Below are 27,440 nucleotides of genomic sequence, written 5' to 3'. Positions count from 1 at the left end.
TGTAAACCACTTGCATCGACCAGTGATCCATAACTGGTTCAACAAAGGCCATGGTTTGTGCTATCCTGCCTGTGGGAAGCGCAAATAAAAGATCCCTTGCTGCCTGTCGTAAAAGAGTAGCCTATGTGGCGACAGTGGGTTTCCTCAAAAAAAACAGTGTCAGAATGACCATATCTTTGACGTTCAATAGCCGATGAAAAAAATCAAAAATCAATGTGCTCTAGTGGCGTCGTTAAATAAAACAATTTTTTTTAATTCTGTATGACAAGGTTACTGAATGAGTAGTTAAGGGTAAATTAAAAATTAACCAGTTAGGAATAGAGTTGTAATTCCTTTATTAATTAAGTTCCCCTGGCAGCGTTTCTCAATTATCACTCGCGTGTGGGTGTTGTATCACGGTGAAGTGATTAGAATATTGTGTAAACTAGACACCTGGTGATTAACTAATTAAGTGATTAGCTCTAGGTTGTTATTATATTGTTGTTGTTAATTAACTACTGTGGCAAGTACATTTGTCAGCGTTAAAGTTAATACAGATTCCAAAGTGTATTGTGTTTTGTTGTGTTTCCTAGTGAACTAAACGTGCTACATATATATATTTATATAAGATCTTATCTCTGATTATACCTAGAGCCGAGCCACTCGGGTATTAGACTGCCCGATACAGAGAGATTTAATAGATATACAGTTAGAAGAGATATTTGGATAATCGTGTTTTTTTTTCAGTTACGGGTATTATAGGATCCCCGTGACAATTAGAATATCTGCTCACAAACTAAATATAGAATCCGGCCGATATAGCGCTATTGATAGACAAGAAAGAGTATGTACATTTTGCAATAATAATGAGATAGAAGATGAGTAGCATTTTATTATTTAGTGTCCAATATACAATGCTTTAAGAAAAAAGTTCATAAAAGTTTACTATTATAGACATCATAGGGTTTTAAAAATTATTCAGCTTCTATCCACAGAAAATAACAAAGAACTCCAGAACACTGGAAAATGTTTAAATTATTTTTATTGCCTAAAATGCATTTCCTGGCATTTGGAACTTAATTTGATATTATAAAACGTAATTTACCACGCAACAGGAGTTACGGGTATTGACCCGATGTATATGTTAAATATGTCCAGTACACAGTGACGGAGGATATATACTTCTTATATGCAAAGCGGAATCCCACAACTTACAAATCTGATACTGCGATCAACTGTGTAGCACCAGGGAAATCCAGTCCTATCCGGATCTCGACAGAAATTTTCCACCTCAGAGAGTGACGTCACAGAGAAGGCAGCTGGATTTGTTTGGATATGTCCATGAGGCGTCTGCTGGTCAAACCTCTGACACGTGATCCCCGAAGTTGTCGTTATTTTTCTTCCGGTGTACGCCACTTTTCCGTTTACTAAGCGGTAGCATTCTAGTTCCGGTGCCGTGGCGCAGAAATCTACAAGAGAACAACATTGAGAATACTAAACAAGTGGGTGCTAGTAGAAGGCCGTTTAGGTGGGAGCCCAAGGAGCCAGAGAGATGCCCCACCCCCATCCCGACCCCATTTTTTTTTTTTTTTTTGTCAAATAATAGATTTTGACTTTTTATAACTGTTTATAATTAAATTTCCATTACATTCCTTACAATTTAACGTCATCCCATTGGTCCAGCCGTAGCAACGGGAGGATGTTTCATTTGTTGACGTAGTATACGGGCATATGCAATTCCGTGGGACTTGAATGTTAATTTTTCGAACCATCCATGATTGTAATTGTTATAGTATTTACACGGCATTTCCACGGTTTCTCTCCAATTCAGCCAATCGGATATCAGCATTTCGGTCGTCTTAATCGTGAAGACACACCAAAAAGCCGTCTTAATAACAAGCCACGTGACCAAAATTACTTCGACGCAATTGGCCAGACATGACTGCCAAAAGCTGTACGAATGACGTCAAAACAACTGGCGCGAACACGCAATGACGCTTGCCCCGCCCATATCAAGTAATGAACCTATGAAATGCCGTCTAAATCGGTTACAAGGCTTCGCTCCGTCCCTTCTTATTTCTGAAGAAATGTCTTAATGCCTTCTAACATATACATAGATTACAAAAAATATGGTTCCATTTTTTCTAACGTGTCACATGCCAATATTTTAAAGACAACATATGGTGTCACCTTATTTCACTTAGCGCCTTGAACAGATTTATAGTGGTGACCTTTGGTGACCTTATAATGACCTTCATCATATTCATCATAAAAACATGGAACCATATCTGCATACAATAATCATTATAAATATCATTGTTCCAAATATTAACATAAAATTTCCACGGGACCTATTTTAGCTGCATATGCCTATACACTTAGGCCACACTAAAAAAAACCCCACTTGTTTAGCGTCCCCGCCCGACCTGAGAAATGCCTCCGACCTCCAAGTATTTTTTATTTTTTATTTAAAAAAAACACTTCAAATAAAGTGAGTGTAAAAACTCTTAAAACAACGTGTTCCTGCCTATTATTCTTATTGCGCAATCAACGACGACGTCAATTTTCTATCGGACAAAGGATGTACCACGTGCGCCTACGCATTAACATCGACGCCATTTGTTTTGTTTTCTGTTCAGTCATTATCATGTAAATACAACAATCATGCAATGGAGTGAGTAAATAGGTTAAAATATGCCTTTGTCCGTCTATAAATAGCAGTAACAATTCGTTAGATGTTTTCTTCCTACACTCCGCCATTCTACATGCAAAATAAAAAATAAAAATAAAAACATCCCTCCCTACCTGGAGAAATTGAAATGGGTAGACACTAAACAAGGATTTTTTATGTGGCCTTGTGTCGGAACGTCATTTATCCCGCAATCACTAGATACACTGGCAAGATATGATGACTACATAAGGCTACATATTAGATATATAGCAATGAAATATGTAGATCTACAGAAACCATAAAAGTTATATCCGGTGAAAAGTCAAATTTCCACTGTATTTGAGCTACAGTGAAAATATAGAAAACGTATTTACTTGTTTGTATAAGTTAATGATTAAATTATCTCCCTTTGTGTCGTTTCTTCGTATTTAAGTTTGATGATTACCAATGCATCTGATCGTATTTGAAAAAAAAGAGAGTAATTTAAACAACTGTACCTATAAAAAAAAGGATATGAAGTGCAATTATCATACAATATCTAAAAGGAATCGAATATGAAGCTAAATAATGATGACACAATGTCCTGTCACTGCGTGTAAGTTATAATTTAACGGTGTTCGATTCGTGGGTTTTTGCCTACGTGAACACATTAAACGGGTAAACTATGAAGTAGGGATTTGGAAGAGAGCTCATACACCCAAACCCGATATTCCTGAACCCATAAACAATAATGGGTGGATTGCCGCTGGTGGACATGGAGAAAGACTGGAACCAAAGTGGTGTGATGGGGAAATCCTGCCACGTACATTGGCTGATACCCTACAAGAGGTCCAATACAACACAGACAACGAAGAGGAAGGCAGTGATGATGACAATTACGATGACAGCTGTAGTGGCAGTAAAGAAGTATCAAGTATAGCAACAGTGATTAAATATTAACCTCTGGTGAACCAAGATATTTTACATGTGTGTCTGTGCTGTGCTCTATTGCCCCCCCCCCCCCCTCTCTCTCTCTCTCTCTCTCTCTCTCTCTCTCTCTCTCTCTCTCTCTCTCTCTCTCTCTCTCTCTCTCTCTCTCTCTCTCTCTCTCTCTCTCTCTCTCTCTCTCTCTATGGTTAACCCCAATATAAACAATTGGAATGTTCATTTTCTAGTATATACTGATATGGTGTATTGTTATAACCATTCGTAGTTCTCTCAAAGCATGACACTATTTTTTAATTTGATAATGTCATGCATACCAACTTTAAAAACATTAATGAACACTGATGTCTTGCACGTGCTGTAAGGTATCTATCTTACAGATTTTAAGTTACACTGGTACTATAACACCATGACAAAATATAAAACAAACTATAAAAACGCATATTAAATGAATGTTTATTTACTTCTTTGAAAGTATTCCAACAAATTAATGGTGTAATTATTGTTGTAAAATATTTTATCTTTGCCATATATTTACTATTATGGTATGCCATATCTATAAAATGTTTCACACATCATTTCTGTTTGTATTAACAGTTCATGGTAGATCTAACTACATTTATTTCAATAAAATAGTCCATTTGACTATTACAAAATGTACCAATGGGAATTATAATTCCAAGTTTATGCTTATGACAGTAGCTTATTTTGTTTTTCGCGTTAAGGATGCGGATACTACAGTTTTGTATATAACAAAGACATAAATGCACTTCATCAAACTAATATTGTGGTAGTTTATTATGCATCACTTGACTAATAAATATGAATGTAAGAGATACAATAAAACTGAGATATCTTAAAATTATAGTTCCATTTCCAACTATTTGTAATAGGGTTCTTTTAAGGCACAACATACTATTTACACTCAACTTAGAGCCACTTAGACATGCAAAGAATCTGAAATAGTAAAGTCAGTAATATATGGTTATGGATAAAACCAAACAAAACCTGGGTTTTACATATAAAATCATAATATAAATACACAGTGTGTAAACATATATACTGTCAAAAAAGTAATAAGGTGTATTATTTAGCTTAAAATGTTCATGATACAGTTAGAAAATAAATGGTATTTTTGTTAATACCAAGTAAACAGTAACCTTGTTAAAACCCAACGGTAATTATAAATTTGAACAAAATCATTCAACTTTGAATATAACAATAAAGGTTTGAAACAAAACAAATAACATTTCCCATATTTAAAAAATACAGTTTTAAAATGTTTGAGATGAGTATTAATGGTTTCCATTTCTTCAGCTTCAAATTTCACCTTAAACTCAAAAAAAGAGTAATAAAATGGTCAAATTTGCAAAAGATATATCATATTCATATAAAATCTATATCTTATTGGTATTACTGTTGATATTTAATCACTTAGTTGTGGTCAAGTTACATTTTACCACAAAGTTTCTATATTACTTGTTTGGTTACGGACACTACAGAGAATCCTTACTAAATATAAAGCACCCATAGTGGTATGTTATTGGTAGGAGTCTATCTTCAGTGTTATGGCTGATTGTGAACTTAATTAGTTATGCAAGTTAAACATTAGCTAAACATTCAACACAATTCAGAAATAGTTTCAGCATTAGGAACGTTTGCTACTTTAAGGGGTGAATTCAGCTATATTATTATGTTGGGTCTTTTCTTATTTTAGCATGTTGTAGCCTTTAAAAAAATACAAGAATATTGAAGTACATATTTTGGTATTTTGTATAAAGTATCTAAATTGACAATGATGCGTTTTGAAAGGTTACGGACACTACGGTTACAGACACTACAAATAGACGTTCAGTGTGTATTGTTTTCAAATCCTTCAGCTACTTCACATTTCTATTACTTTGCAGAGTTTCTCCATACATCTGACTTGTAAACCTCAAATGAATGCAGAATTTTTTTAATCAAGTCAAAAGTTATTAGATGGTTGCGGACACTGCAGATTTTGTGTATTAAACCTATAAGCTGCCTTAATATTGCAAACTGTATTCCTAAATCATAAATACTAATTATTTGTGAGAACATTCAGTGCAACATGATTTAATTTCACTTAATTTTTAAAGACTTAATGTCCATATAGCATGAGGTATAGACTGTCTTTGAAAAAAACACAACAAACTAGTACATTTACATAAATTGCAATGACTTTGGAATGTGATGACCAATTTTTATAAAATAACTCACATTTTAAAGAGAACTGAATTGTCTGAAACCACTGTCATTTTAACATAATACATGTTCAATAAATTTTTACAACAAAGGGATGATTTCAGTGAAAATTAAAATAGAAATCTATAACAAAAAAGGTACTCTAATTTGACCCATTAATTGACTCAGTGTGCATTTTGGTATTGCAATGAGAGACCTGAAATATTCCACATAGTTAGGTGTGACACATATGCATCAACACAAATTAAACAGTGATGTGTTAGACGAAAATATTTCATTGTAGGATAGCATAACATACTGAATCATGACTTTATTGTAAAAACAAAAAAAGCCGTCTATATATAACTGGTATTCAAAACTTGTGGTATCATGTTCCAACCGTTTCTCAACCGAAATAGTGCAACAAATGGACACACAAACAAAACATGTATAACCTGCCGTACTCATTAAATCCTGATTGAAGTACTTGTATCATTATTAACAAGATAAATCTTCCAACGACAACACCAAAACATTTCCCCGCCATTTTAAATTTGCTAAATAGACAGAAGCATCTCGCCCTGCACATTAACAAAAGTTCTGACTTAATCTGCGCCCTGCACTAGCAACCTACGTACTCTATGGTTATGATCGTTCTCTCATAATCATCCAAATGTCCGTCACGACCGGCCTCAGTGGTGTCGTGGTTACGCCATCGGAAATAAGGCTGGTAGTTACAAGGTACGCAGCCCGGTACCGGCTCCCACCCAGAGCGAGTTTAACGAGTCAATGGTTAGGTAGGTGTAATACCATTATACTCTCTCTCTCTCTCTCTCTCTCTCTCTCTCTCTCTCTCTCTCTCTCTCTCTCTCTCTCTCTCTCTCTCTCTCTCACTCTCACTCTCACTCTCACTCTCACTAACAACTAACAACTAACCCACTGTCCTGGACAGACAGCCCAGATAGCTGAGGTGTGTACCCACGACAGCGTGCATAAACATTAATTGGATATATGCACGAAAATATGATGAAATGAAATGAAATGGCAATATTATGACTGCTGACAAACAGTATAAAAATTTGATCCAATGCCATAACAACAAACTTACCTTGAGTTTCGTACTGCATAAAGTCTATTTGCCTTATGACGTCATCGCTGTTGGAACTGCTTGAGGATTTATTACGAAACCACGCACACGTTCCTTGGCGGTTGTCGGCTATGAAAGCCCTGCAGGTGAGGTCCTCTATGCAGACAGAGCGACATTTGTCGAACGCTACCTTGCTGGTATTGTACAAGTCCATCTCAGTGACGTGTAGATCCTTATAACAGATAACTCTCTTCAAGTGTGTTCTACGAATAGAACACGTCTGTTCACTGCTCATAACTTTAAAAAAATAAAAAAATAAAAATACCATTTAATGTCGCAGACCCTAGTTTCAACCTGAGAAATTTGACACTGTTTGGATAATTTCAAACCTTTAAAACCTTTGGACAAAATTACAGTCGAGTGAAACAAGGGAAATATATCCACCTGTTGCCTCCACCTGTTACCACCCCCCCCCCCCCCCCCCCCCCTTCCATTATACTGATGCATGTATAAAAAGAAAGAAAGAAATGTTTTATTTAACGACGCACTCAACACATTTTATTTACGGTTATATGGCGTCAGACATGTGGTTAAGGACAACACAGATATTGAGAGAGGAAACCCGCTGTCGTCACTTCATAGTCTACTCTTTTTCGATTAGCAGGAAGGGGTCTTTTATATGCACCATCCCATAGACAGGGTAGTACATACCACGGCCTTTGATATACCAATCGTTGTGCATTGGTTGGATCGAGAAATAAGCCCAATGGGCCCACCGAGGGGGATCGATTCCAGACCGACCGCGCATCGAGCGAGCGTTTTACCGCTAGGCTACGTTCTGCCCCCTATCCATGTATAAAGAGGAAACCTCGCCTTAACCCAAAGGGCCCTATGGGCAACCCAGGGAGACACCCTACAGCACCAACACGGTCATAATAAAGAGCCACTTTCGGAATACTAAAAGCAAAACCTATTGGCTCTCCTCACTATTTCAATTAGAACGACCATCAAAATTGCGCCAAATTTCCTTCATGTAAACGCGCACCTCTTCCTCTTTGACATAATCCTACGGGACTTTCAAAATTCCATAGCACCAATTACACCCCGCCTGTCACCAACATTGGACTGCTGGTGCTGCCTTGTACTTGTCAGTGCAGGCGTCCCTTCTCTAACCCTCCCCCAACTCTTTCCTGTCCTGGACAGAGGGAACCGGCCTTGGCCAGGATAGGCGTGTGCTACAACAGCTTGCTCAGAATGTGCACGTAAATCTCTTTCTCGTTCTCGTTCTCGTTAACCCAAAAAGCTAAACTTAACACTAACTCTAACGCTAACCCTAAAACTATAGCCCAGTGGTAAAGCGCTCGCTTTATGCACGGTCGGTTTGGGATCCATTCCCGTCGAATATTTTTACGTCCGTTTTTTGAAAATATGAAAAATGCATATTGTGTTATTAGAAACGCTTATATCCAATTAAGGTTCAAGCACGCTGTCCTGGGCAAACACCTCAGCTATCTGGGCTGTATGTCCAGGACAGTGGGTTTGTTTGTTAGTTGGTTAGTGGTTAGTGAGAGAGAAGAGGGTGTAGTAGCCTTACACCTACCCATTGAGCCCGTAAGAACTCGCTCTGGGTTGGAGCCGGTACCGGGCTGCGAACTCTGTACCTACCAACCTGTAGTCCGATGTCTTTTTTATCTTTTTATTTACAATATCAACATAATACATAAATAAATACAACATGTATATAATAAAATAAAATTTAAAAAAACACAGACACAAACAACCACTCAGTGACTCACACCAAGCACACTTGCATAATTATTTAAAACTTTATAAATTTCTTATAAAGTCTTGAGGAATATTGACAGCTGATACTAATTATTTTATTAATTATTTTATTAATTATTATTTAAAGATTAATACATCATCATTCAAGTCAAGGAAACTATTATCCTTAATATATTTATTAGTAAAAACAGAAAGTTTATTTTGAAAACAATATTGATTAAGAAATAAACCAAAGAACTAATGCACGTATTGCTTAAAAAACCCTAACAAGATTGATATTTGACCCTCTTGATTCAGCTATTACACGTCTTTTAAAAACTGATATTCTATAAATTTATTTATATAATAATATACAAACTATATTGGAAATGTTATAAGATAAATTCATATTCATATATTTAATTTATAATCTTGATTGGTCAAATTTTAAGCACAAGACAATGTTTTGTTAAGTCACTGTGTTTGTTTCAGCGCTAAACCTACCATTAGTGACGTCACGCCACTGCCGTTCTGTTAGTTAACGAGTCTACCGCTGACATTCAACCCACATTACTGACATTGTTTACAACTGTGGCAAATGAAAAGAATGATAATGGATGACAAAAAAGTAACCCCCTCCTGTCTTGTGATATAATAATGTATCAGCACTCGTTGATAAAAGTATAAAATTCTCGGCAAGCCTCGGATTTCATACTTTTATCAACTCGTGCTGATACATTATCATATCACAAGATACTCGGGAGTATCCTCTATTAATCTTTATACTTAATATAAGGATTGTCAAAAAGTGGCTGAGATAATATTTCACCTAAATCCATAGCAAAATGACGTTCACCTTTAGTGACGGAGTCCAATGCTGACAACACCTCAGCATAAAAAGGGTTAATAGCTACTAGAGAATATTCATTACAAACTATATTAAAAATGTTATAAGATAAATTCATATTCATATATTTTGCAAGAAATTCAGACATTGTATGTTTCCAAACAGCTTTAAAATCATTATCAAAATATTTCTTTAGCATCTTAACATAGTCAGATGGCTTAACTACGACGCCACCGAGGCCGGTGACTTTGGATGTAAGGAAATAGATGATCTAAACAAACAATACAATTGTCACGGGGATTCTATAATTCCCGTAACTGAGTAAAACACGATTATCAAAATATCTCTCCTAACTGTATATCTATTAGATCTCTCTGTAACAGGTTGTTAAACCTAGTATGGCTCGTTTCTAGGTATGATCAGAGATACGATCTTATATAAAGTATATATTAATATAGCACGTTAGTTCTCTAGAAAACACAACAAAAACACAATACACTTTGGAATCTGTATTAATCTACGCTGACAAATGTACAGCCGTAGTAGTAAATTAATAACAACAACAATAACAACCCAGAACTGATCACTTAATTAGTTAATCTCTAGGTGTCTAGTTACACAATATGCGAATCACTTCACCGTTACCCCACACCCACACGTGTGATAATTGAGAAACGCTTCCAGGAGAAGTTAATTAATAAAGGAATTACAACACCATTCCTAACTGGTTAATTTATAATTAACCCTTACTACTCGTTCAGTAACGTGTGATAATTTAGGAACGCTTCTTGGGGAACTTAATTAATAAAGGAATTACAGCTCTATTCCTAACGGGTTAATTTTTAATTAACCCTAACTACTCTTCAGTAATCTTGTAACACAGAATTAATACTTATCACAATAAAGACAATAACCTACAGTTTACCCAGGTCGGCTGGGATGACTGGCTAAGCTTTATATTACCAAATACTCATATAATGTTAGAACAATAAGTCTACGATTTACTTCGTCAGATGACCGAAGACACTGTCTAAAGAATATCGGTATAATACAGTATTAAAATATTTAAAGTCACATCAATCACATCAAGGTTATACACAGAGCAGAAATGATATTTACCAAAGTCCAACCGGACTAACGTTCCTTCGGAGCCTTCCTATTCGTTCTCCTGGATATCTCTAAATCCTAGCTATTTATTCCAAAATCAGAATTGGCCTGGGGGAACAAGGCGGCACCTCACGTATCATCTCATATTTCATCTCTCCTAGCGTAGGTATTATTTCTCTCTGATCGTCAGACTACTGACGCCATCGTCGCCAAAATCACGGTCGTCGAAACCGCACTCGCAGAGGTATTACGTAACTACTCGCCACATTGCCTCCACACCTCGCTAAGTGCATATTGGAACGCCAGATCGAGGATGGTCGCGCAGAAGTCTTACGTAACAAGTTGTCCACCTGGGCTACGGGCAATAAACTGCACACGGCACCCTAACACAATTAAAATCGCCACAGGCGAAACAAATTAAGAGCATGTACCGTGACACACCCCCACCTCAAAAAGGATATTTCCTCTACTCTAGGAATAGGGAAATATACTACATTAAAACAAAAAGGTGCGTTAACCGACGCATACGGGCATTTATAACACATGTAATAATAAGGTGACTACCAGTAATCACACTGAGTCTCTGAGTCCCTGGTATACAAATAAAATTATATATAAACAAAACAGAAATAAAGAATGTCAACACATTATCATAACGTTCAACTTCGGGACAGGGCATCAGCGATTACACTGGATGTGCCCTTGATATGTCCAATGGTAATTGGGAATTCCTGCAGAAAAAGACTCCATCTCAAAACTCTCTGGTTGGAGGCTTTCATTAGGATGGTCCAGTCCGTCTTCATCTTCTGGGAACAGCACAGATCCAGCACCCACGTCACTGGCACCCATAGCTAGCTTGAAAGGCACTCGGTAGTCTGGTGCTGCCATCAAGGGAGACGAGTAGCGCCTCTGCTTGAGACGGTTGAATGACTTCTCGCATTCACCTGACCAATGGAACTTCGTGTTCTTCCTTTTCAGCGTCGCACGTTTTCCAGGTTTTCTCCGATAGGCATGCTGTCGAATCTGTGTAGCGTTGGGTTCCAAGCGCACATCTTGGCTTAAGGTGTCGGTAACCGTTGGAAGGTCCCGACAAATGGAAACATTGTCTTGTATCAATGTAGTCAGCTTTGCTCGCTGGGGGTTCAAGTCTGCTAGAATCTGGCCGTTGGCCAACTTGACCTCTGCAGTCTTGACGTCATCACAGGAAATTGAGTGTCTCTCAATTTGGACCGGTCTTTCTGGAACTATCGGCAGTCTGTCAAAATAACCTTTTAGCAAATTGATGTGACAATACCTACTTTTCCTAACCCTATCAGGAGTGTTTATCACATACCTGTCTCATTAACTCGTTTGTGCACAACATAGGGCCCGAAATACCTGTTCTGCACAGAACCCCGTTTAATGGGAAGGTACAGCAGCACCTTATCCCCTGGTTTAAATTCCCGACTCTTAGCCTTCCTATCAAACACTGATTTTATTTTGCTCTGAGCATGGCTCAGTTGCTTCCTAGCCTTCCTATCAAACTCTGATTTTATTTTGTTCTGAGCATGGCTCAGTTGCGTCCTAGCTAGTTCGGTCGCCGGCAACCTCCGATCTCTAACTCTCTTATTTATTAATACTCCCTTGTCCACAGTTAACAAGGTAGTGCGAACTGCCAACAAAATTGGATCAGCCCCCTGCTCTAGTACTAGCTCTTGTCTAATACAAGGTAAGTCCCCTCTATCAAACACAACTGGTTCAATTCCCCTCTGCGGGAGATCAACATGTTCTACCACATTTACTCTGTCAGTTGACTTATCTACCATTGTACTGACAACCTCATCCACTCCACTTTCGTGGCTCACACACGTATCAGACAAATCACAAATATCCTCTAGATCCCGTGATAACCTACTGGTCATATCCCTAGTCATTACACACGCAGGATATTTAATCTCAACAACCTCACACTCTTCGATTGTTAACGTGCTGTCTTTAATTAACAGTTGGTCACATTTCGGCTGACAACACTGACTAGTCAAATCATTTCCCAACAAAACTCCTATGTTTTCAACAGGCAAGTCCTTCACAACACCCATAACGACTGGTCCCGTCACAAACTTCGAACACAAGAAAACCTTATGTAACCGGACAACCATATTTTCTCCAGTAACCGAGGTTAAAACCAAACTACGTCCTATGTCTGAATTTTCAATACCAGCTAAACACTCTTGCGTTATCAGACTCTGACTACACCCGGTATCTCTATAGATTGATATTGCCTTAGGACACAACTCTTGTTTCACATCACAAACCATACCAGTGGACACATACGGGTTTACTTTCTCTGCCATGGGACTAACCATTAACTCTCTCGCTAACGGAGCTGACCTCACTAAACCGACCACTTGCGCATTATCGCGTTTCCTTTTAAAACACTCTCCGATAAGATGGTTATCCTTTTTACAGTAACTGCACTGTGGACGAAAAGTTCGGGCATTGGCTGATAATGCAGGCCTATCCTTACTTTGCCCACCAGGTACATTCCTTGACTGACTAGCTGACCAACTAGATGACTCTCCCCGATAGTTACTTTCCCGGGAAAAACCTGGCTGAAATTTCTTCTTATCACCCTGTTGTAAAGAGCTACCCGGTACTGCCTGAGCTTTGTGTATTAACACGTAATCATCTGCCACTATGCCTGCCTCCTCTATCTTTTTGACATCACGATCCTCTAAATGAATACGTAAGCTAACTGGTAATCCATTTTTAATGTCCTGTAAGATCAACAACTCCCGTAACTCGGTATATGACTCTACCTGATGAGACACCACCCATTTATCAAACATCCCTGCCTTCTTAGCCACAAACTCACTATAAGACTGACCCTGCGTTTTTCTCAACTCGCTATACCGTAAACGATAATCCTCAGGTCGTAATTCATAAGCCCTCAACACTGCAGCCTTAACTAAGTCGTACTGACTTGCTCGCTCATCACTCATTGAATTATAAGCTATACTAGCCTTCCCCTTAAACTTAGACACGGCTAACAATGTCCACTTAGACTCCGGCCAATTTAGCTGCTTAGCGGCCCGTTCAAAAAGTTGGAAGAACATATCTATCTCCTGATCGTCAAATACAGGCACTGATCTATAAGCCTCCGACATGTTAAAACCATTTCCTGCCTCACGTCTAACTTCTTCAGTATTCAACTTTAACTCATGTTCCACTTTTAATTTTTCTAACTGGAATTCTCTATTCCTTTCTTCTTTCTCTCTATCCCTATCTTCTCTTTCTCTCTCTCTCTCTCTCTCTCTCCCTCTCTCTCTCTCTCTCTCTCCCTTTCTCTATCCCTATCTCTATCTTCTCTATCTCTATGTCTATCTTCTCTATCTCTCTCTTCTCTTTCTCTCTCTCTCTCTCTATCCCTATCTTCTCTTTCTCTCTCTCTCTCTCTCTCTATCTAATGCACGTTCTTCTCTTTCGTACTCAAGCTTTTTAAAAGCTAATTGTTGTTCCACACTTAACTCATTTATCTCTATCTCTGGAACAATCTCACTGTCTTCCATAACAGGCCTATCACCAAAAACTTCCTGGATAATAATTGTCTTTATATCACCTAAGGTTTTAGCTGATGTTAAATCAATTTCTCGCTCACCCGCGATTTCAACTAACTCGGCCTTACGTGCTCGCTTAATCTCCACTACACTGAGCGTAGGCCTATCCAGCAAATTCTTATCCATGTTTAGATATGACGCACTTATTATTAATTAATTTTCTAGTGAACAACGTGCTACTTCTGTTTAATTTGTAAAAATTAATTTATAAAGCCCCCATTTACAAACAATACTTTTTTAAATATGCATGTCCCGTTTCAGATCCGGGACGAGCGCCCCAATTTTCTACTCCTGTCACGGGGATTCTATAATTCCCGTAACTGAGTAAAACACGATTATCAAAATATCTCTCCTAACTGTATATCTATTAGATCTCTCTGTAACAGGCTGTTAAACCTAGTATGGCTCGTCTCTAGGTATGATCAGAGATACGATCTTATATAAAGTATATATAATATAGCACGTTAGTTCTCTAGAAAACACAACAAAAACACAATACACTTTGGAATCTGTATTAATCTACGCTGACAAATGTACAGCCGTAGTAGTAAATTAATAACAACAATAATAACAACCCAGAACTGATCACTTAATTAGTTAATCTCTAGGTGTCTAGTTACACAATATGCGAATCACTTCACCGTTACACCACACCCACACGTGTGATAATTGAGAAACGCTTCCAGGAGAAGTTAATTAATAAAGGAATTACAACACCATTCCTAACTGGTTAATTTATAATTAACCCTTACTACTCGTTCAGTAACGTGTGATAATTTAGGAACGCTTCTTGGGGAACTTAATTAATAAAGGAATTACAGCTCTATTCCTAACGGGTTAATTTTTAATTAACCCTAACTACTCTTTCAGTAATCTTGTAACACAGAATTAATACTTATCACAATAAAGACAATAACCTACAGTTTACCCAGGTCGGCTAGGATGACTGGCTAAGCTTTATATTACCAAATACTCATATAATGTTAGAACAATAAGTCTACGATTTACTTCGTCAGATGACCGAAGACACTGTCTAAAGAATATCGGTATAATACAGTATTAAAATATTTAAAGTCACATCAGTCACATCAAGGTTATACACAGAGCAGAAATGATATTTACCAAAGTCCAACCGGACTAACGTTCCTTCGGAGCCTTCCTATTCGTTCTCCTGGATATCTCTAAATCCTAGCTATTTATTCCAAAATCAGAATTGGCCTGGGGGAACAAGGCGGCACCTCACGTATCATCTCATTTTTCATCTCTCCTAGCGTAGGTATTATTTCTCTCTGATCGTCAGACTACTGACGCCATCGTCGCCAAAATCACGGTCGTCGAAACCGCACTCGCAGAGGTATTACGTAACTACACGCCACATGGCCTCCACACCTCGCTAAGTGCATATTGGAACGCCAGATCGAGGATGGTCGCGCAGAAGTCTTACGTAACAAGTTGTCCACCTGGGCTACGGGCAATAAACTGCACACGGCACCCTAACACAATTAAAATCGCCACAGGCGAAACAAATTAAGAGCATGTACCGTGACAACAATCTAGTAATGTCTGATTTCAATCAGTAAAATGTCTCTATAAGTGAAAAGTACGCCGTCGTGTTTAAAAACTAAGGTGTTCATTTTAAAGGTATATGGTTCCCTAAAAATAGTGTATGGCAATTATATTCTATTCAACAAAGGGGCGGAACGTAGCCCAGTAGTAAAGCGCACGCCTGCTGACACCACTAGAGCACACTGATTTCACATTGATCAATCGTAGGCTATTGGATGTCAGACATTTCGTAATTTTGACTCGTAGTCATCAGAGGAAACCCGCTACATTTTTTTTCCATTCGTATTAAGGGATCTTTTATAATGCACCATCCTACAGACAGCATAGCACATACAACTGGCCATTGATATACCAGACGTGGTGCTCTGGCCAGAACGAGAAATAGCCCAATGGGCCCACTGCCGATGATCGATCCCAAACAGACGACGCATCAAGCGACTGCTTTACCACTGGACTACGCCCCCTCTCCCTCCCCCCACGTTAAAATGACAGACCCTATTTGTTAAGCACTTCGACTTATTTTCACAATTATAACTATTTTTCATAAGTGAAATTAGACATTGATTGCATTTTATTTCTTAGATTATCCATTTCCGTACATCCAAAAGTGCTTTTGGACATCTTGGTGTTCGTGATACCACGAAATTCATTATTATAAAATTATAATTTAAAAAACAACAAAAGGACATACCTCTCAGAAGTAACAGTTATTCAGACGAGCGCGAATTTATTTTAGGGGCTATTTGCCCGTCTCGGCTACACAGATTCTCGGTTCATTGTGTTGCGACTTTATCCAGATATATTACAGGTTTCTAAATTAACCAAACTTAGGGCCGATTTCTCGTCGCCGGTTTAAACCTGATTCGCGGTTTAAACTCGGTTCAAATTCGGCTCAACTAAAATTCTTATTTCTCGTTGCAAATCAAATTTGAATCTTGGATCAAAATCTTCTTGAACCAGGCTCAAGTTAAACCTCCAAATCGGGCGTTTAAGGCCTTGATCCATGGAAATATGGCGGACTCGGACGTTGACGATATGGACATAATGCTAGAAAATAGGCGTATATTCAACATACCGCGTGTTTTTAGATTGCAGTTTAACCCATTTGATGTATACAGTGACGAAGAATTTCTGCAGCGGTTCCGTTTTACCAAAGAAGGTGTGCATAACTTGGAAATTATCTTTCGTGATCAATTACAACGTATACAGAGGGGCCATAACATTACACTTATGCAACAACTATTGGTCACGTTGAGGTTTCTTGCAACAGGATAATTTCAAATAGTATGTGCGGATTTAACTTCTATGAGTATAGCAAATGCAAACCGTGCTATCTGTCGCACCATTTTAGTCATTGCAGCATGACACAGGGAATACATTATCTGGAGACGAGATAGATGTTACGAAACAAACATTTTTCAACAGCAGTGTGTGTGTGTGTGGTGGGGGGGGGGGATAAAATATTATTTTTGAAATTCAATAGGAAACCATTCCTGTCATGTTATGCTTTAGAATATCTTTCCAAAGATCTATAACACATGCGTTTAGCATCATTTTTTACCCCTCCCAAGGTCACATGTAGGTTTATAACAATTCATAATTAGAAAATTGGTCATAAATGTTTTAACATCTTGTTATAAAGTGTTTTTTATTACTTGAATATGCTTTAATGAGTTACTAAAATGTTAGGGTTTTTCTGTCCCACGACTGGTATAGACAAAGGCCATGGTATGTGCTGTCCTGTTTGTGGGAAAGTGCATATAAACATATCTTGCTACTAATGGAAACTGTACCGACTTTCGTCTGAAAACGTGTTAGAATTACCAAACTTTTGACATCCAACAGCCGATGATTAATTAATCAGTGTGTTCTAGTGGTGTTAAACAAAACATTTTTTTTTATATCTGGACAATATTGAATATACAGATTGTCTGCAAGTCTGAAAGTCGGTATGTTTTCTAGAGTATCCAACTATAACTGCAGAATATGAATCAGTTCTCTTTTCTAGCAAAGTCTTTAGAACAAAATTATACATCTTTGCTGTTTTGACGCAAGACTCGGCGACTTTTTTCCAGCATCCTTTTAATTGTTTAGTTGTACGATTTCGGGTGCCTTGAATTGCATTGAATTTAGTGGTTATTGCCGTCCACGCACGTTCTTTTTCCCTGTTGCTTCTGCTATCTTTTTTTGTTTGTCCTCGACAACATCTCTGTGTTCACTTATAATAGAAATAAGTATTTCTCGTTCATACGAGGTATAATTATTACTACGGGCTGTCATAACTGACAAAAACTAACAAAACATGAAAATGTGAAGGGGTGCATGAAATGTCCGCTTCGTGGAACAGCCTGGTTTAGCTGAGCGAGATAATGATTTCGCACGTGAAATAGGATCTGAAATGAATCATGGTTTATTATGATCTCGGTTTAGTTGATCTTGGTCGAAGGTTTAAACCTACCTGTTTTGAGCGGTCGACGAGAAATCGGGCCTTAGTGTCCATTTTCACGGCTTGAAACTAGGGTCTGTGACTTTTAAATACTTATAAAAACTGCTATATGCTGGCGCTCGCAAATACTATTTTCTATATTTACTATATACTGTGACGTACAGAAATTAGCATTCTAAGCAAGAAACTGTAATGGCCCGATCACACTGGCCCGAATGAGCTTCCGTTTGTTTTCCGTATACGAAAGTGGTGTGATTTTTTAAACTGGCCGAATGTTCCTCCGAATGTGTTTTCCCCAATGTATCACCGAATGCTTTCCGTTTGTTTTCCGAATGTTTTCAGTATGGTTTCAGAATGCTTTCAGAATAGACCGAATACTTCCCGCATGTTGACTTCGAAAGGTTTCCTTTCCGAACGCTTTCCGTATGCTTTCCGAATGCTTTCAGAACACGGCGAATCGACCTAGACTGGACCGAACTCTTTCCGCATGCTTTCCGCAAGGGTTCAAAAAGCGTTCGGAAAGGGTTCGTTATGTTCTATGTCCATTCGGGGTGTTCGGAAAGCATACGGAACCCAGCACCTCCAAATTGTCATTCCGAATGCACCAAGAACTAGACGCATGCTTCCCGAACGTTTTCCGTACATGCCGTATGCTCCTAGAATACTTCCCGAATACTTCCCGAATCACATGGATGCCACATTCGGATGGTCGATGAAAATTATTTTGAACATGCACAACAAATTTTTGGAGCTACCGAATGCCGTTCCGTATGCATCCGTACGGAGCCGAACAGCCAGTATGCTCCTAGAACACACCGAATGCTTCCCGAATATGATCCGTTCGCTCCCCGAACACCCAAATTGCTATTCGGAAAACAAACGGAATGGCATTCGGGCCAGTGTGATCGGGCCATAACATGTTTCTAACAATAAAGTGACCCCTTTTTTGTTTTTGTTCCCTTCAAAACATATTTCCAATGCCCAAGCTAAAGACACAATTAGATTCCAGAAATTACTGGATGTTCAGAAATTAACATTCTAAGCAAGAAATTGTAATATGTTTCAACGAAAAGTATCATAGAAAGTTTTTAGAAGAATATGTTCCTTTAACGCAGCAGAAAACGAAAAGTTCCATTACGACAAGATTATCAACGAAAAGTATTATAGAAAGTTTTTAGAAGAATATATACCTTTAACGCAGCAGAAAACGAACAGTTCCATTACGGCAAGATTATCAACGAAAAGTATTATAGAAAGTTTTTAGAAAAATATGTACCTTTAACGCAGCAGAAAATGAAAAGTTCCATTACGACAATATGTCGTAAAGCGGCAATGTATAACGTAAGATCCATCACGTCTGACACTGTGTCCTAGAAGAAGTATTTTCTGTTGAGTCGTGACAATAATATAACAAAACAAAAACAATCCATGACGTGAATTACAACAAGCCCAAGGGACATGGGAGGCTTGTGACCTGAGAAGGGGTTGCGGGAGGTATTCACATAGCTTTATCGAAACCAAATTATTGTTTGTTTTTTTTGGTCTCGTGGTGTAAAAACAAAACAATTTTTTTTAAAATAGAGACAAATTGATATTTAAAACACAATTATTTTCATTTTCGGATTCTATGAAATTCAATTAGAAGTCTTCCAAATACCATCCCCTAAATAGCTGATATAGTTTCCTCATTACTAAAAATGCTTTTTGTGAGCTAGGCTTCAACGGTTTTGTAAATTATTTACTCTTTAATTTTGCTGTTCTTATTCTGTTTTGGCTGTCTGCTTCTTCAGCGGAACGAAGGAAATGTTTTATTTAACGACACACTCAACACATTTAATTTACGATTATATGGCGTCAGTCAGCGGAATGATGCTTTTATTGTATCTTCTCTACATGAACGCACACGCCATGGCAAGCTGTTCTCTACTTTGTGAGTGCATATTTCATTTGCAATAAACAGGGTTTTTTTTAACTCTACTAGAGCTGAACGATAAAACCGTAATACATGATCGAGACCGTGTCTCTGTAGAATGCAGAAGTTCATTTTGTTTAACGACACCACTAGAGCACATTTGGTAATTTTGACATATAACGAGACCACTCGAGCACACTGATTTACGTAATACTGATACATTTGCCAGTCAGTTTTAATATTAGTGCAGCAACGATAAACCGTTATACCGCGATATTGCAACTCGATACGAACCACGGTACAGTTTGGCATATCGCGATGTTTATACCTGGTAATAAGTTTTAACAGAAATAAGATGATGTCTTTTGCTATGGCCAGCATCTTGGAGTATATATACTATTATCCTGTTCAATTATTTAGACCCAAAGTTTTTTGCAAATGTTACGTTTATTTCCTATTCGATATTTGTTTTCTTTGCATTTACATGAAAACAAACCCAAACCCCAACAGGTTTTATATACAAATCATCATATAAAATGCACGAAGTTGACTTAATTCCACTTTTTAAAAATCTCTGTGTCGTTTGAATGCACGTTATTTAGCCTATAAATAACTACGGTCATTTGCATATCAAAACATTGGGATCTGAGGCTACGTGAAGGCCATTATAGCTTGTTTCACTAAATCAAGGTTATTATTGTTTTGCAGTGTGTAACAGCATTGTCTAATCTTTCCGTTAAACATAGATGTAAACAAACAGAACATGTAACACTTTCTTGTAGGTGCATTATATTTAATAAATTTAGCTAATGTATTATGTATTTTTATTTTATTATATCAATTATATATTAGCATACCATACCTAACCTAACACAACTGAGGTGTAGCACAGTAATAAACACAAATCACCTCACACACCGCAGGAATGTGCTTTCCAAATTTATAAATAAATTTAATGCAGGGCCGGACCCAGAAGACCGGGGGGGGGGGATATAAAATGTCAAAGGCCACCAACATCAAATAATAATAAAAATGTTATTTAATTTGCCTCTAAATTGGGAACTCATACGTATATATATATATATAGTATTTAGGGTGGTGCTAGGGGCTGGGGTTTGGGGGTGGGGTGTTACATTTGTAATGCGAAAAACCAAAGGGCTATTGTTCGGACTTGTATGGGTTCAACCACTTTTTCATCCCGCAGACACAGCCCTGAATGTTCAAAATACGATAGCATTGCTTGGTCAATAACATCATTATTTCGATCTATGACTGCACGTACTATTGTAGCAATGTGTAAACCACGTAAAATACAAGTTAGGTAGGGTATATAAATTCATTGAAAATGTATTAGTCGACATTCTTTTTTTGTTATTTGAGGAAAAATATGGGTAAATCAAAAAACACTTCAGTTGATGTAAAATCGTGTATTAAGAACGTTTTCGATTAGTTTGAAGATGAATATCAGCGCGGTAGACCTAGGTATGCTTCTTATCGAATTGTCGATCGAGTTTCCGCTGCACTTAAAGTTTCGGTTTCAACAGTAAAAAGAACTGTGAAAAATCTAAGCTCTACGAATCCAAGCACAGAAATCACTGTTAAAAAACGCGACCGAAAACTCATCGATTTATTTGATAAAGATGTTATTAGACGACGAGTATACAGATTTTATAGAGAGGGCGAATTACCTACATTACATAAGATTAAAGTGGCTTTAAGGGAGGAATGTGGAATCAACATATCCATATCAACTTTACGAAGAACACTCCATGACCTCGATTTTAAATACCAACATATGTCTACAACCGGAAAAGTGATTTTTGAGGACGCCAATATATCAGACAGGAGACTGTCCTATTTCCATGAAATATCCAGTTTACGAGAACAGGGGTATTTAATAGTGTATCAAGATGAGACCTGGGTGAATGTCAACCACACAACATCCCACCACTGGACAGATATCCACCCGGGCACAAGTACCGCCAATCACCTGCCGAAATCAGACGCTGCTGATCGAGTTCCTAAACTCTGTTCGGTGACTGGGAAGGGAAAAAGACTTATTATTTGTCATGCTGGCTGTGATAAATATGGATTGATAGATGGCTGTGAATTGATCTTTGAGGCTAAAAAAACAGACGGAGACTATCATGGTGAGATGAATCATGAAAATTTCATCAAATGGTTTGAAGAACAACTTATGCCTTCTCTACCAGAACCTTCTGTTATCGTCATGGATAACGCAAGCTACCACAACAAATTAACTGTGATTACACGATGTCCTGCACTAAACGCTAAAAAGGAAGAAATTCAGTCGTGGCTACGAAACAAAAATATACCTTTTGAGAGTAACATGACAAAGCCAGTTCTTTATGAACTTGTGAAAAGTAACAAATGTGCAAAGCAATTTGTTACTGATGATATTGCTGAACGCCATGGGCACTTGTGTTTAAGACTGCCGCCAAGACATTCTGAACTCAATCCGATAGAACTGATCTGGAGTCAAGTCAAAGGGCACATAGCTCGTCATAATGATGGTAAAATTACCACGGTGCGGAGAGAACTTGCACATGCATTGAACTCTGTCACACCTACACACTTCTCTGACGCAGTTAAACATGTAATAAAGATCGAAGAAGATTTTAGAAAACAAAATAGTTTTATAAGAAATAAAATACCCCCTGTGATACCCCCGTTAACGAAGATAGTGATGAAGAAATGAGTTCGTCGACTGATTAAGTTATTTCTCCATACCCATCAGGAGTATTACTTTAATGTATGCATGAACTCTTTAACACCAAAAATAATTGATTTCCATATCATTCACTATCAAACAACCTAACAACCTATAAACTAATCGACTAGAAATGCATATAGACTACACATACATACGAGAGAAATGTTTATTTAACGACACACTCAACGCATTTGATATGCGTTTATGTGGCGTCAGACAAAACGGTTAAGGAGCATTATGACAGTGAGAAAGAAACTCGCTACCGCCACATGGGCCACTGTTTCCGATAAGCAATTTTGATAAGCAATAAGGGACGTTTTATATGCACCATCCCATAGACAGGATAGCACATACCACAGCCTTTATACATCAGTTGTGGTGCACAGGCTGGAACTAGACACAACCCAATGGGTCCACCATGTGGGATCGATCAGTCGACTACCATGAGCGAACGCTTTACCTCTGAGCTACGTCCCGCTCCATATACAAAAGAAGCCTTAAGTGGGGTTGGGGTTGTGCAGAGGGTCACACCTCCACCAATCGCATGCATACCATATTCTTCTCTCTCTCTCCCTATAACCATATAACCATAGATTAAAATATGTTGAGTGCGTCGTTACATAAATGACGTCTCTCTCTCTCTCTCTCTCTCTCTCTCTCTCTCTCTCTCTCTCTCTCTCTCTCTCTCTCTCTCCTCTCCCCCTTCAGCGCGCGCGCTTGTGTATTCCACAATATAATTATAATATTTGATACATATTTTTTTTTCAAACTGAGGTTTTGTCACTTGAACTCCCCACCTGAATCCGCGCCTGCTTCATGTTTACAGATATTTTCTTAAATATAGGTCATACTACGATTTGTGCGGATAGGACGATAGAACCGAACATTAGTTTGAAACGCACTATAGAATGATGCTTTTGATATGCAAATGACCGTAGTTATTTATAGGAGAAATAACGTGTATTCAAAAGACACGGAGATTTTTAAAAAGTGGAATTAAGTCAACTTCGTGCATTTTATATGATGATTTGTATATAAAACCTGTCGGGGTTTGGGTTTGTTTTCATGTAAATGCAAAGAAAACAAATATCGAATAGGAAATAAACGTAACATTTGCAAAAAACTTTGGGTCTAAATAATTGAACAGGATAATAGTATGTGAATCACCGTGGAGCTGGAGTTGGTGATGACTGAGCTGGCTTGGGGTAGGGGGAATCTAACACAATTGGCAGAACGCATGGTTGTGATGATGTGGTTGTATATTTGATGCCAGTCAGTATATGCTTGAGTTTTCCCTTACTAATCAGTGTCATACGACTGGTATATCAAACACCATGTTTAGTTCTGAGGAAAAGTGCATATTATGAAATATCCCTTGCTGCTAATGTAACATATAGCGGGTTTCCATTAAGATTAAAATCATGTCAGAATTATCAAATATTTGATATTCAATAGCCGATAATCAATAAATTCCAATGGTGTTGTTAAATAAAACAAATTATAAATGAACTGGCTGGCGGCTCAATGCGTAGACATGAGTACTAGCTTTAGTCGCTGGACGAGAGAGGGCTTGCATTGTAGAAAGGCCAGCCACCGACAATGGTGCAACTGGTTGTCGTCTCCTTGTATACTAGTCTCCTCTCCCTCCTAGGGTATCTCTTAAGCTGTGTACTGTCTCCATACACTAATAAATATACTGTGGCTGTGTATTCAGTTTGAATCACACAAAGCATCTTATCAAAGGCCTAAGGCCTACATTGTAGCTGAACTTTCTTCAAATATATAATCAAACTGGATGAATTACAAATACCAAGTTTAGTCTACTCGAAGTATGCAGTCCTCAGTTTGCATTTTCCTTTTGGCTTGTGGTTTGATGTCTGTACTCCTGGTGGCGGAAAATAATCTATTTGCAGGCAATGTTTTAATTGTGGCCACATAACTTACGTATACTGATTTGGGATTCAGTTTAGGCTGCTGCCGCTAGTTGACAGGTTAATATGGGTCACTTATCAATCAAAAATTCTGTGAAATTAAATGTCTACCATCATCTAATAAATTTATTGTATTTAACATGATGGACTTTCATAGACTAATAAAATACTTCTACGATTAAACTTACATATTAAATACATTTTCTTGTTTAGAATATCAGTGTCTGCATATTCAATGTGTTTCTGGTCGTCTTAATATTTCTAAGAAGCCCAAACTGGATTTTGTCTTCAAACAATTTCGTACGTACGAAAAAACAATATTTTAGGAAATAAAGTGAAATTTAACCTAGTACAAATATTAGACCGGTCAGAAACACATTTAATATACAGCCACTAATATTTTAATTAGTCCAGAAAAATGTATCTGATATGTAATTACAGTCGTTAAAAAGTCTCTGTTAGTCGATAACATCTTTAAAATTGCAGCAAACTCAGGAATGTCCCTTTAAAGGCGAGACAAATCATCCAGGGTACAAAACAATGGACTAAGACAGGAGGCTGTTGGCTATGGATGGCGACATATTTAGGTTTGACTATACTTCAATTTCTCATTGCATAGCCATTGTTTCTGCTGCTAGGTGTTTAAAGATTACTTTCTTCTTCGTAGATCCAAAGTAAAGGGGGACCCCAGAATATTAATGCTGGTCAAAATATCCACACACACACACATATACTCACACCGATACATTTTTGTATTTAGTTCGTCTAGGAAGTGAACATTCAGGCTTAGATAATTTCTCTTTGGTATGGGATTGGTCTGCATCATAAATAACAGTTTAGCAAATGAGCTGGCCAAGTGGTTCACAATATTCCTGGGGCACATGTATTTATAACATCTCTCTCGCTCGATGCGATGTCGGTCTGGGATCGATTCCCATCGGTGGGCCCATTGGGCTATTTCTCGTTCCAGCCAGTGCACCACGACTGGTATATCAAAAAGCCGTGGTATGTACTACCCTGTCTGTGGGATGGTGCATATAAAAGATCCCTTGCTGCTAATCGAAAAGGGTAGCCCATGAAGTGGCGACATCGGGTTTCTCTCTTAATATCTGTGTGGTCCTTAACCATATGTCTGACGCCATATAACCGTAAATAAAATGTGTTGAGTGCGTCGTTAAATAAAACATTTCTTTCTTTCTTTCTTTTTATAACATCTCTATGCATCCACGCATGACAGGTGATGAACTGAATTTATGTTTCTTTTTTTACTTTTTAACTTAACTTTTGTGCATATATGTCCAATTAATCTTCATGTACGCTATCCTGGGCACTTCAGTTATCTGGGCTGTCTGTACAGGTCAGTGTTTATCGTTATTGAGATGCATTTAATGAGCTGCAGTAACAAGTGATTATGTATGGAATATGTATGGGAGTGGGGGTTGTACAAAAATATTGTATAGTATGTATAAGTGTAGCCATAATTTTTGTTCGTAAAGTTTTTGGCAAAGCAGACCACCCAATTTTATCGCAAGAAGGCCTATTCAAACAAATAAAGCACAAAATAAAAGTGTGTTAGGTGAAGTTAGATTAAACCATTTTTGAGGGCTTTGATACCTGTGGATCCCGGACTACAGTGTATATATTATATATTTTTGTTACCCAGAAGTGGGTCAGCTAACAACAAATGACTATTTTTTATCCATTCAATATCTGGTATACACATGGTATATATATATATATATATGGTATAAACACGTAAGCCCCTTGCATGTGCTGTAACCTCACCGTGGTGCAGGGGTGTAACATTCTCTTTGAGAATGGCCAGTACAGCACAAAATTGAAGTTTTGAGTAAAATCCAGTATCCGTAAAATTCTGTGATATTTGTGTTTTTGTACAGTTCTTTACACTGTTTTTGTTTAAGTCTTGAATTTTTATATTGATGTTGATCATCACTTTATTTATTTGCATTACCATAGTTTGACACCCAATAGCCGATGTATTTTTCGTGCTGGGGTGTCGTTAAACATTCATTCATTCATTCATTCATTCATTCATTAAAACACGTAAGGTTTTACTTCTTTTATAAACAGTAAAGAAAGTATATGTTTTGGGGGTTTTGTTTTGTTGTTGTTTTTTTGTGTGTTTTTTGTGGGGGTTTTTGTGTTTTTTTCACAACCTTTTGTGAGACCACCATTCGATATTTTTTTATAACACACACTAATAACACATACAGTAACACGTATGATAATAATAATTAAAAGACATCCGACTGGCTGCTCCTATGATAACTAGGATGTCCTTACGAAGCGATCTTAGCGCTAAGATAACCTGGGCCCTGTTTTACAAAACGATCGTATCGCTAAGATCACCTTAAGTGTTCTTTTTTAGGCAGCTATGCACTTAATGAGATCTTAGCACTAAGATCACTTAGTGGAACTGGGTCCTGGCTATAGATTTTCGAAGCTCTCTTAGCGTTACGATGTCGTAAAACCGTCGTGAGCTATGACGTCACAACGTCGCATGCCATAGCCTGCAACGGTTTTACGATATCGTAGGACTAAGATAGCTTCGAAAATCTGGGCCCAGGTCGCCATACCATACAATGAAAAAACCCACGATCGAATCGATTACACTGTGACGTATTAGTTAACCTGAAATTGATTTCTCTGT

General features: G+C 37.8%; 1 protein-coding gene across 1 annotated transcript; it reads right to left on the bottom strand.

Moving 5' to 3' along the window:
* Positions 1-1,034: 1,034 nt before the first annotated feature.
* LOC121373740 (plasminogen-like) lies at positions 1,035-19,531 on the bottom strand. The gene is made up of 3 exons (XM_041500494.1): positions 19,469-19,531; positions 6,888-7,163; positions 1,035-1,448 (listed from the first exon to the last, which is right to left on the bottom strand). Exons 1-3 carry the CDS (start codon positions 19,497-19,499, stop codon positions 1,165-1,167), a joined length of 591 nt encoding a protein of 196 aa, XP_041356428.1. The 5' UTR covers positions 19,500-19,531; the 3' UTR covers positions 1,035-1,164.
* Between the last annotated feature and the right edge of the window lie 7,909 nt (positions 19,532-27,440).

Source organism: Gigantopelta aegis, chromosome 5, assembly GCF_016097555.1.
Source record: "Gigantopelta aegis isolate Gae_Host chromosome 5, Gae_host_genome, whole genome shotgun sequence".
Taxonomy (NCBI): domain Eukaryota; kingdom Metazoa; phylum Mollusca; class Gastropoda; order Neomphalida; family Peltospiridae; genus Gigantopelta; species Gigantopelta aegis.
This window is presented reverse-complemented; position numbering and strand designations above follow the sequence as displayed.